Source organism: Panicum virgatum, chromosome 5N (assembly GCF_016808335.1).
Source record: "Panicum virgatum strain AP13 chromosome 5N, P.virgatum_v5, whole genome shotgun sequence".
Taxonomy (NCBI): Eukaryota; Viridiplantae; Streptophyta; class Magnoliopsida; order Poales; family Poaceae; genus Panicum; species Panicum virgatum.
The window spans coordinates 8239776-8252115 of record NC_053149.1 but is presented as its reverse complement, the minus strand read 5'-3'; the positions used below and the strand labels follow the sequence as shown (position 1 = coordinate 8252115).

Genomic DNA, 12340 nt, shown 5'->3' with positions numbered 1-12340 from the left:
AAGCTAAAGAGCACACTTTATCAAGCGTCGGCGGCCGGCGACCGCGTGGCTTCAGTACTTCTGTGCTTGGCGCCTTGGCTTTGCTCGGTGCTTGCCGTCGCCAATGGCCGTCGCATGCGTCGCTGGAGAGTTGGAGAGGCAGCAGACTTGATTTGGAATCCAGTCCGGCGATCGGCAATCATGAGACGAAACGTCAACCTGACGTCCTGACCTAAGGTGCAGGTGCTGGTTACTGGGCTAGTCGCTAGTGGGCTTCAATTTTTCATGGGCTAGCTAGGGATGTCGGATGGGCCTGGGGGGTACTAATTTTTATTTGGGGGGGGGGGCATGGCCCACTGAGTACCACTGTGCCTTCCGCATTGGCGGCGTCCGTCGTCCTGTCTTACGTGCTATCGAGCGCATTAGACCTGCTAATATGACGAGGTAAGTACTCCTAATGTGGAAGAAAATGTCAGTACTCCCTCCATACTCATTATTCTTGACGTCCTGGGCCGTTGGCCCGTTTCCTAAATATTTGACGTCCTCGCTCTCTGCAGCACCAACTTGACCCGAATACCCTTGCCAGCCCCGCGTTCGTCCGTCCGCCCGCGCGCCCGTCCGTTGCGCCGCCGCCGCATTCAACGCGCGCGTGCCCCCTCGTAACTAGTGAGCGCCAGCTCATGCAAAAAAAAAAAACGAGCCCATCCGTTGCGTGTTCGCCCGTCCGTTGCGCAAAAAAACACCGAAGCCTAGTGAGCGCCAGCGCACGTGAAAAAAACGAGCGAATGCAAAGCAACGCGAGCGCACGCCCCGCACGCGCGAACGAGCGAAAAAAACAGCAGTAAAATTTTTTTGAGGCCATGGTCTGCGGTTGGGTCCATCTATTCATCAGCAATTTTACAGCTCTGGTCCATCGCAAAAACTTCTTCCTTCACCCATCCTTTCCCAGGCCGTCGTCCACCCCACTCCCTCATTCTCCACCTCTCTTTTGCTCCCTCCGCCAACCATGACTGTAAGCGTCGTGGGAACGGGGTATCGCTAAGCCCGAACAAAATGGACTTAGAGAACCCTATCGGACCGGCTTGGTCTAGCAAGGACAAACAAGAAATAGGAATTCCGACCAAGAGGCCTCCTCCGAGAAGGTCCGACGACAGAAGACACATGTCCCAGTAATGACTGTTTACTGCGTTGCACTACCACCATGGCGCGGGACCTGAGGGTGGCGCATCTCCCCCATAAAATGCCATAGGGGAGACGTGCTTATAAGCGAAGGAACAAGCAGCCCGGGGGAACGCTCCTCTCGGGGCACGTCACTTCACATGCCCTAGGCGGTGGCAAAGGGGTCCACCACTGTTACTACCTGTCACATTAAGTACAGTCCCGGGGTGGCACCCCCCGCGCCCCCAGGACATGCAAGGAGGAAGGCCCCAGGATGCTAGGACCCCGAGATAGCTACAGAAGACCCTCAGGATCACATGACGAGTGACCCCCGATGGATAGGCCTGGCCCAAGGGCCTGCATCCGTCCAGAGGCGGGTCCCACCTGCTGGTCGGCGTCCGCCGTCAGGCGCTGCATCCACATGAGAAGTGGTAAGTACCCCTGAAGGGGGAAGTACTATAAAGGAGGTAGGAAACCCAACATGTAAGAGGATCGATTCCGACTAAGACCTAGAACACTCAGAGGAAGAGACCTTCATCAAAGATAATCTATAAACACACATATGAAATAGGGTGTTGCGCTCGCCCGAACCTCCGTATCTCTCTCAAGCACGTACGATCCCCTACTGCGTGTTAACACCCCAGGCCAAATCTCTAAACGGGGGTTCCCACGAATCCCTGCCCGCGGTACTCACCCACCGTCAACGACCCACCAGAGGTCTAACCCTCTCTTGGCCGGCGACTCGTACACCGCCTCGCCTCCGCCACCAGCCAACCGCCACCAGCCTCCTCCTCTAGAGCCGGTGCCTTATTGAAGCCTAGCAACTCAAAACTCTAAGCTCCGCCGCCTCAACTAGCACCCCAAGCATCGGCAACCTCGTCGGCAACCGCTGTCCCTAGCTCCCACCCCTCGCCGGCAGTGCGAGGTCCTCTCGTCTGGGCGCCCAAAAAGGAAAGGAAGACGACGGCCTCTTCCGCTTGTGGTGGTTCCTCGTCCTGGTCACACACTCATCATGGCTACTAATAGAGATCACAGAGCGAGCCATCTATCATTCTATCTAGACTTTTTATGGAAAAATCTTGGCTTAATCGGCGGCGGCCCGAGTTGTTACGCTGGGCCTGAGGCGCACCGTACGGCCCATCATTGTAGTCGTCGTCGTCGCATGGGCTTGGGACCTTGGGTGCATGATGTTGATGATGGGCTTCCTCGAGGCCCACGTCGGCCACACGTTGTTGGTTGCCATGTCGTCCCAGTACAGTAGCCCACGGTGAGGCACCCCGTGGACTCGACGGTCGACGATACGTACGCGTGCGTGAGAAGGCGTGCCACCCACCACCGGGTTAACGGCGCGCGATAACGTTAGGGCCGTGTCGCTAGGCTAGGCTAGGCCGGTACCGAACCGTTGGCTGTGTGCCTGTGTTTGCACAGCTGTAGCAGTACTACACACGAGGCACACAGAAGCCCGGAAAGGGTCCCGGCCGACAGCGCCGCGGAGTCCAAAACCAGGGCGTCTCGTGGCCAGGGTTTTTTTATCGATCGGAACCGGTCCTCAAACCACAGTTACCGGTGTTCCGGACCGGTTTCGGTACGACCGGTTGCAAACTGGCCCAATTCAAAATTTAAATTTGAATTAAAAAAATGATTTTTTTAAAAAATATTTCAAGTTGCGATGAATTTAATGGTGTCAATTTTTTTTCAAATATTCGTCCATTTAGTATATTTTGCGGGCATATGAAGTTAAACCAAAAAAAACCCGGCGCATTAAGGCCCATCACGCCGGCATATGACTCACGCGGTTGCCTCCCACTCCCACGCTTATTACTATTGCATTTGTATGTATGATTATAAGTGTGGTCTTTTATATTAATATGTGCATTGTTCGGTTTTTTGATCACCGGACCGGTTACACCTCAAACCGGACTGATTTACCGATTAAACCGGTCGGCTAACCAGTGCAAACCGATTGAACTGTCGTTTTTGTTTGAAATTTGAATTTGTCCAATTTTTTCGAGTAACCGGTCACACCAGTTCCGGTACGGTGGGCGCCGGTTTGGTATAACCGGTCGGTAAAAAAAACCTTCCTCGTGGCTGGCTGCTCCGATCCGCCTCCGATTCAGCAACTGTAGCTAGAGGGCGGGCCTCCCGATTGGTCCGCCCCCAAGTCCCGATCGCGTACGCACGCATCCGACCACGCCTACGGCCCGGCCAGGCAATCCGGCCCTTCAATTGGCGCCCCACATCCCAACGAGCGAGTTAACAATCCTACCCAGCTAGCGACGGCGGCGTAGCCTCGACGCCCATCCAAGATCCATCCACACCGGCGAAACCCGGCGTCCATCTCCGACCGGTCACCATCGCCTCGGCCGGAGCAGTCCACCGCTAGCGCTAGCGAGGGCCCGTCTCGGAAATATTCGCCCGATCGCGTCCGCTCCCCCGTAACCCAACCGACTGGACACGGTGCCCGTGCCCGTGCGCGCGCTTGGGCAGTTCGGGTCCATCTGCCGGCCCGCGGCTATAAATACGGGGTCAAACGAAGGCGGTTGTTCTCGTGGCGCTCCTCCCGGTCCCGGCCGCCTCCTCGCTTCCCTCGTCTCGCGGGCAGAGGAACAGGCCCCCCCGGCAGTTACGAGATACCGCGCCGCAGATTCCCCCGTCGTCGCTGCTCCCAAGCCTCCCCGCCGCTCCAGCAGCGCCGCCGCTCCAGCCGGCTCTCCGCCAGTCCAGTCCAGGTACGCCCCCCAGTCTCATCTCCTCCCCCTGCTCTGGCTCCGATCCGTCATGAGCCGCCGGTCCTCGTTGGCCTGTGTTCGCTCCGGACGACGGCGCTAGCGGAACCGATCGGTTCTCCCGTCCTCCACGCACGCCCAACCCAGAACACCCCGTATGATGTGATCTACTAGGCCGTTAATCTGCCACTGCACATCGGCGTAATCGCCTCCTCTCTCCAACTCTATTCCTAAACTGTTCAACTTTTTTTTTGTTTTAAAAAAATCTGCATATGCCTAGGCCGGCTGTGTCCAGAGTCCAGACGTACGCCTGCCTGCCACTGAGCGGCGGTCGCTGGATTCACAGAACCCGGCATTACATTCATCCAGCTGTCCACCGGCTGCGCGACAGGCTGCTGCACTGAAACCTTCTTGTCATCCTCTGCAGCCGAGTGGCGGCCAGGTTCCACGGACCTGGCCGCCCAGCAGCGTGTTCCTGTCACTTGGTCTGCTACCAGGACTCTCCTCTCCTGTACGGAGTATATGGAAACCAGAACGCCTGCTGCTCGGTTCGCCTCGGCGTCGTTTCCGCCCTGTATCGACACCACACGGCACCAGTGCCTCCGCGCTCACTTGTTCTTGACTTCTTGTGTGTGCTTCAATGCTTTGGATTCATCAGGGTAGCTGGCGATTGCGCTCCAACTTCCAACTTGGACACTGCTTGTTCGGTCCTGGCCGGCTGGTTTCTTTGACTCGTTTTTGCCTGGATTTCTGACCGTCGCGTCGGTATCAACACTGATCATCCCGTCGTCATGTGTGAACGCGCCAGGGCGGCCTTAGGCCGTGTTTAGCTCAACGCTCAAAATTTTTTGTGTTGGAATTTTGTTAATTTGAAGTACTAAATAAAGTTTATTTATAAATTTTTTTGAAAAGATGGGTTGTAAATCGCGAGACGAATCCAATGATGCTAATTAATCCATGATTAATTAATAATTAGCGGATAGTACTGTAGCATCACTGTTGCAAATTATGGATTAAGTAGGCTCATTAGATTCGTCTCGCGATTTACAGTCCATCTATGTAAAAAGTTTTATAAATAGACTTCATTTAGTACTCCATACATGTGTCGAAACATTCGATGTGACTTTTTTTTTGCGTTTACGGGATTTGAGGTGTGATCTAAACAGTGCCTTAGCGATGCCGCGTGGAAATACGCTAGTACTAGTAGATTAACCTCATGCTGCTTGCTCCCTTGTCAACTGTGTCCGCTGATGATGCACACGTGGAGCGGATTAAGATTATATTATTTTAGTGGCCAATCATGCCCATAATTTGGCCAGGCACGACCTTTGGTCAAGCGCTCAAGCCAAAGCAACGAAGCAAGCGCAAGAGTATCCGCCACAGACTGCATGATTGATACATCAAAAGATTCCCTCCTCCGTCAGCATACTAGCACTATTTTTCTAAAAAGTAACTAGTAGCTTGTATATTTCTTATAATCACGTAAAAGGGAGGAGAAGAAAGTTTTTTTAAATCCTTCCCCCTTTCAGACAAGGCTAGGTTGTTATATTGGAAGGTCTTGTTATATTGGAAGGTCCACCCCATAATCTTGACTCACTCTTACTGGAGGCCTATTTGGATCCACCCAGCTTTTAGCCAGTTAAAAGTTCTCGCAGCTAAATTTTAGCTGGATCTAGCTGTGTTAAAATAGTTAAACTTAGCTAAACTTTAGCTGATCTTTGGATCCCTAGCAGCTAAATTTAGCCACTTAGTTGGTGGATCCAATCAGATCCCTCAGTTAGATCCTAATCCGACGACCAATGTAAGAACTCTTTTAAAAAAGTATAAAAAAATATGGTGCGGGGTTACGAATACAGGAATAATCCAACATCATGTGAGACGCCACCCGATGTTGATCCGGATCCGACGTCGCGTCAGGCCGTTTGGATGTTGCGATACAAGAGGAAGGATTTTCCAAGCAAAATTCTCCGGCGAGTCACAGTCCCCAAGTCCATCGTTTTCCGAGGGCAAGGCCAAACCTGTCCTCCTCGCCGTGGGAACGAAAGCTGCGTTGTTTCTCCTCCATTGGAAGTCGACGCGTCGTTGTCGCGTGATCGTCCAGCGTTCCGCATCTATCTCCAGCGCTAGTTTGACCGCTCCTTGTATAAGAAACCCAACCACGCCGCTGGCAGATCCCTGCAATTTCAAAATTGCTATTTCTGTGCATTTGGAAAAAAAGGAAAACAGTTGGACTTTGCAGTTTGAGCGTTCTCACAGTCTGAAACCCTCAGCGCTGATTCTCTGAAGCCTGAACAGTAACACTATAGAGTACTGTACATCAGTCAAGCCAGCAGCACACTGCACACCCAAAGTACTTCGGGTTTGTTTAGATCCCAAAATTTTACAACAAAAAACATCACATTAAATGTTTAGACATATGCATGGATTATTAAATAAAATCTATTTGCAAAACTTTTTGCACGGATGGGTTGTAAATCGCGAGATGAATCTAATGAGCATATTTAATCTATGTTTTGCAACAATGATGCTACAGTAACCATCTGCTAATTATAAATTGATTAATCTCATTAGATTCGTCTTGCGATTTACAACCCATCCGAGCAATTTTTTTTGTAAATATACCTTATTTAGTGCTCCGAAATAGTAAGATTCTCTTTCAAAAATTTATGCCAAAAAGATCTAAACACACCCTTCCTCCATCCAAAACAAATGCAATACTAGGACCGAGCACGCATACCAATGTTTTGTGTAAGATTACAAAAATACCCTTTGTCTTTTTATGATGAGTGGACGAGATGTTCCGAAAATTGTCTTGTCTTTTTTGGTAGGTAAGTCAAAGTTACCAATTTTTTGTGGAACAAATTTTGAACTCTATAGTTGCAATTATTTCGGAACGGATGGAGTATGTCTCTGCCATGGATTAATTAGGCTCCGGCTCCCAATTAGCTAAAAAATTTGACCTGCGGGGGAAAGACCACCCCCACGACATTGTATTAAGAAAAAGAGCTTCTCACACAGGTCAAGAAAACCCCGAACTCCTGCTCCCACCCATACACAGTGGCCCATCGCCTCGTGAGTTAGGCCGAACCTAGACTATGCTTTGGACATGAAGACAGACGAGGGAATTTTAGTACCCCTGCACTACCCGCCAGGAAATCCATCCCTGAAGGGCGCTATTGAGCGCTGCTAGCCAGTTCGGCATCGCGGCCGTTCGCCCGGCTCCCAATTAGCTAGAAACCACAAAAGAAAGCCTGCTGTTTTCACATGCATCTGCTTGTTAGAAACTGAAAAAAAGATCCACAGGGTGAAGATGCTGCTGGTCCACGTCCATCACAGAGGCCAACCACCAGTTCACCCTCAAACACACGGAACCAGATCCTCTGAAGTCGGGTCGCTGACTTCACCCTGCAGTCACGCGATATCCGCCGTCCAGCAGGAATCCTACGATGCACCTAGATTGGCTCGCGAGGTGCTCCCGACGCTCGCTCGGCTCTCCTACCCGAGGCTCGGCTCGGGCCACGGGAGGACGCGGGATAGCCGCGCCCGCCGGACCCCTCCATCTCCTCCACAAGCACCGCCCAGTGGCCACCTCCGGCGGCTGCGCGGACGGCGGGGCGCCCAGCACCACCAGCAGCGTGGCCCCCTGCGGCGGCAGCGCGGCCGGCGGGCCGCCCAGCACAAGCGCACATGACCACCGGCGGCGCAGACAGTGGGCCGCCCAGCGGCAGCTGCTCTTGTGACTGTGGCGGCGGCACAGCCGGCAAGCCGCCCATCGCCAGCACGCATGGCCACCGGTGGCGCAGACGGAGTGCGTCCCAGCGGCAGCCTCTCCCCCTTGCGATAGTGGAGACAGCTCCCTGAATTGTTTCTGACAATGGTTCGAGAGAAACTGCAAATTTATGACGAGTCGTGAGTTCATGTTGCACGCTGCACAATACTCAAAGCTTGCAAAGCCTTGACACGAAATCAAAAAGTCCTCCGATAGATCCATGGCTGGGAATCTGGGATGCCACCGCCTCCGGAGACCGCAGCAAATGGAAGGTGGCTCGAAAAATAAAGGGGCACGGAGGAGGAACAATGGAGGGGATGGGGGAGAAAAAGAATGGGGATTCGACGCTGGAGAGAATGTGAAGAAGACGGCAGCTGCCGCGACGGCGGCGGAGGTCACGGTCGCGGTCGCGCCAGAGCTTTGGGAAGCGGCGGCGGAGGAGCCAAGAAGCGCCGTGCCACCACGCGGGCTCAGACTTCAGGGCGTCGGGAAGCTCGAGCAGCTTGCTGCAGCTGCTGCGATGGCGGCGGAGGTCGCGGTCGCGCCAGAGCTTGGGGAAGCGGCGGCGGAGGAGCCAAGAAGCCGCCGCGCGGGCTCGGACCTCAGGGCGTCGGGAAGCTCGAGCAGCTTGCTGCGGTTGCCGCGACGGCGGCGGAGGTTACAGCTGCAGAGGAGAGCCAGCGAGAAAGAGCCGGCGGCCAGAGCCAGCGGCTAGGAGAGCCGCGTGCAAGCGCCAACACTGGAACATTGTTGGATCACGAGTTGACGGCTGATATCTTGTGACTGCAGAGTAAAGTCAAAAACCCGACTGCTGAGGATCTCATTCCCAAACACATTAGCACTGAATCCACCCTTTCTTTCTTAAAAAAAAAAGACTGAATCCTTTCCCTTCTCGTGAACACGAGCCTGGAAAAACCGAGGAATCAGCACTGAATCTGTGCTGAAACGGAGCCAGTCACCGTGACAGAAAAGAAGAGGTGGAGTCTCCGGTGCACCATGGAATATTGTAGCACTTTTGACCACTAATTTAAAGTATTAAATGAAGTTTAATTACAAAACCACCTCCACAACCCCCGTGTAAATCGCGAGACGAATCTAATGAGGCATTTGACCGCACGATTAGAGGACGGTTACTGTAGCATCACTGTAGCAAATCATCAATTAATTACCACCATTAGATTCGTCTCGAAAAATTACACTCATCTCTGAAAAGATTTTGCAAATAGACTTCATTTAGTATCCATGCGTACAAGATTCTATTCTCGAAAAACGTGCGCGAAAAATTTCACATGTAACCAAACAATGCCATAATATCCGACCCTTCTACGCCACCACCAAAAGAGTCCGGTGCACGTGCCGGCTCGTCCCTGTCAGTGGACTCCACCAGTCCGCCAGCCCTCGGCCCTCGGCATACCCGTCGCCATTGCCGCTGGGGCTGAGAAGAAGAAGGGGTGGCGGGGCCTGCGCGGCTAACACCATCATCGATAGCTCCTCCTCCTTTGGTTTAGTGGACTGGGAAAGTAGGAAGCGGCCATCAAAAGAGTCCCTTTGGGGCTGGGGGCTTGCCCCCCCCCCCCCCCCCCCCCCCCAGAGTTCTTTGGTGGCCTAGCTGGATTGGATATTTGGATATTATGGTGGGATGAGTGTTCGTCTTGGCCGCCTACCTCGTCCGCCTCGTTGGCTCCGCACCGCTGCATCTCTCTAGAGACAAAGGCAGGCCGCGTGCTCCCCTGCGTAGTCCTTCGAGCAGGTACGAGCGGCCTCCTCCTCCGTCTTCTTGATTCCGCCATGGCTTCTGCAGCAGTAGAGGGGTGGAGATTCCGGCGGTTTCTGAATCTTCTTGTTTCTGTGCTTTATGAGTTATGAGTATGGTTGGTAATGGCGTCCGCTTGCTAGTGGCCACTATGCTGAAAAATTGGGCGAGCCTTTAGTGTTCAGAACTCGATGACCAGTTCTTCTAGGAGTTAGGTCTGCCTCAAATTCAGATCCCCCCACTTTGTTTGTGTGGATTACTGAAGTGGCCAATAATTTGAGCAATTTGTCCATTTTTTCCCTCGACTAACTTGTGCCAACAAAAAATGTTTTTTTTCTTGAAGAAATTTGATGTCTGTATTTGAGGCGTTAAATCGTGTCCCATTTATATTGTTTCTATTCTGATGCAAATCCACACCTAGTCACAATCTCTGAAATTTCAAGGCTTCTTGTGCACACTTGCTCCGTTTATTGACATCTAGGACTATCACACTGAATCTTCAGTAACAGTATCGTTGTATGCTCGCAGGACAGGAGGCCTCTGATTCTCTGAGCTTGTACACCATCTGAGCGACGCCATGGGAGAGGTTGCAGACATGTACACCCAAGACGGGACCGTCGACATGAAGGGGAACCCCGCCGTGAAGAAGGGCACCGGCAACTGGCGCGCCTGCCCTTACATCCTCGGTCAGTACGCTCCTCTGCTCCATTGCTCGCCCTGCTCCATTGCTCTGCCTATTGTCCATTGATTGTGGCAACTCATCTGATGCACTCATGGTTTCTTCAGCGAATGAGTGCTGCGAGAGGCTGGCGTACTATGGCATGAGCACCAACCTGGTGAACTACATGAAGACCCGCCTCGGCCAGGGGAACTCTGTCGCCGCCAACAATGTCACCAACTGGAGCGGAACGTGCTACATCACGCCACTCATCGGCGCATTCTTGGCTGACGCCTACATGGGGAGATACTGGACCATCGCCAGCTTCATGATCATCTACATCATTGTAAGCAGCACCTGAACTATGGATGAATTTCATGGTTTCTCTGCCATCACCACTCTGATCATCTGTGCACGACTGTCTGATTGAAACAGGGCCTGGCGCTGCTGACGATGGCGTCGTCGGTGAAGGGGCTGGTGCCGTCGTGCGACAGCAGCGGGACGTGCCACCCGACGGAGTCGCAGTCGGCGGCAGTGTTCGTGGCGCTGTACCTGATCGCGCTGGGCACGGGCGGGATCAAGCCCTGCGTGTCGTCCTTTGGCGCCGACCAGTTCGACGAGAACGACGAGCGGGAGCAGAAGAGCAAGAGCTCCTTCTTCAACTGGTTCTACTTCTCCATCAACATCGGCGCGCTGGTGGCGTCGACGGTGCTGGTGTACGTGCAGACGCACGTCGGCTGGGGCTGGGGCTTCGGCATCCCCGCCGTGGTGATGGCCATCGCCGTCGTCAGCTTCATCATCGGCACGCCGCTGTACCGGCACCAGCGCCCCGGGGGCAGCCCGATCACGCGCATCGCGCAGGTGCTCGTCGCGTCCGCGCGCAAGTGGAGCGTGGCCGTGCCCGCCGACAAGGCGCAGCTGCACGAGACGCTGGACAAGGAGTCCGGCATCGAGGGCAGCCGCAAGCTAGAGCACACGGACCAGTTCAGCTGCCTCGACAAGGCGGCCGTCGTGACGGCCAAGGACGGGGCGGCGGTGAGCCCGTGGCGGCTGTGCACGGTGACGCAGGTGGAGGAGCTCAAGAGCGTGGTGCGGCTGCTGCCCATCTGGGCGACCGGGATCGTGTTCGCGACGGTGTACGGGCAGATGAGCACCATGTTCGTGCTGCAGGGCAACACGCTGGACCAGCGCATGGGCCCCAGGTTCAGCATCCCCTCGGCGACGCTGTCCATGGTGGACACCATCAGCGTCATCATCTGGGTGCCCATCTACGACCGCGCCATCGTGCCCTTCGTGCGGTCCGTGACGGGGCGCCCGCGCGGGTTCACGCAGCTGCAGCGCATGGGCATCGGCCTCGTGATCTCCATCTTCTCCATGGTGGCGGCGGGCGTGCTCGACGTGGTGCGGCTGCGCGCCGTGGCGCGGCACGGCCTGTATGGCGACAAGGACACGGTGCCCATCTCCATCTTCTGGCAGATCCCGCAGTACTTCATCATCGGGTGCGCGGAGGTGTTCACCTTCGTGGGGCAGCTGGAGTTCTTCTACGACCAGGCGCCCGACGCCATGAGGAGCCTGTGCTCGGCGCTGTCGCTCACCACCGTGGCGCTGGGCAACTACCTGAGCACGGTGCTGGTGACCATCGTGACGCGCATCACCACCACGCACGGCAGGCTCGGGTGGATCCCGGACAACCTCAACCGCGGCCACCTCGACTACTTCTTCTGGCTGCTCGCCGTGCTCAGCCTCCTCAACTTCCTCGTCTACCTGGTCATCGCCAAGTGGTACAAGTACAAGAAGACGGCGGAATACCCGGACGCCAAAGGCGGGGAGCACAACTGATGAAGCGGTGCAGGGCAGGGCTGCAGGCTGACTGAACGGACAAGGCGAAAACGAAGTGATTTCTCTGTCTGTGTGGTTGGCTCTTTCGGTTTGTTTGTGAGAGTTCGCCGCGTGTTTAAACGTAGCAGTTCACTGTAGGTGACAGGGTCGAATGAATTGTTTAGTATGTCATGTGTCAGTAATACGCGCAATGCTTGATCCCAACTATCAGTATCTATAAAATAAGTTCAGCTCCTACAAAAGCAACGGATTACTGAATCCAACAGAGCAATGAAACCAGGCCGCCTTCAAATCTAGTTATCCTTCGATCCACAGTATACATCTAGTAACACAAGACAAGATGGCCTGAGCCCTTTGGCTGAGCCACAGTGCCACACTCTCACTCTGAATGATCTGAAGAGAATTCTTCAGATGCCAAGCCAGTGCTCCTGATCATCAGTATCACCAGTTCTGAGTAT

General features: G+C 54.2%; 1 protein-coding gene across 4 annotated transcripts; it reads left to right on the top strand.

Moving 5' to 3' along the window:
* The first annotated feature begins 3687 nt into the window (after positions 1-3687).
* On the top strand, positions 3688-12140 carry LOC120672930 (protein NRT1/ PTR FAMILY 8.1-like). 4 transcript variants are annotated; one of them, XM_039953562.1, is made up of 4 exons: positions 3688-3866; positions 9919-10071; positions 10172-10389; positions 10479-12140. In XM_039953562.1, exons 2-4 carry the CDS (start codon positions 9963-9965, stop codon positions 11880-11882), a joined length of 1731 nt encoding a protein of 576 aa, XP_039809496.1. In that variant the 5' UTR covers positions 3688-3866; positions 9919-9962; the 3' UTR covers positions 11883-12140. The 4 variants fall into 4 exon arrangements, with proteins under 4 accessions (XP_039809496.1, XP_039809494.1, XP_039809493.1 ...); XM_039953560.1 differs by having other exon boundaries at positions 9914-10071; XM_039953559.1 differs by lacking the exon at positions 3688-3866 and adding an exon at positions 8987-9382 and having other exon boundaries at positions 9914-10071.
* The last annotated feature ends 200 nt before the right edge of the window (positions 12141-12340 follow it).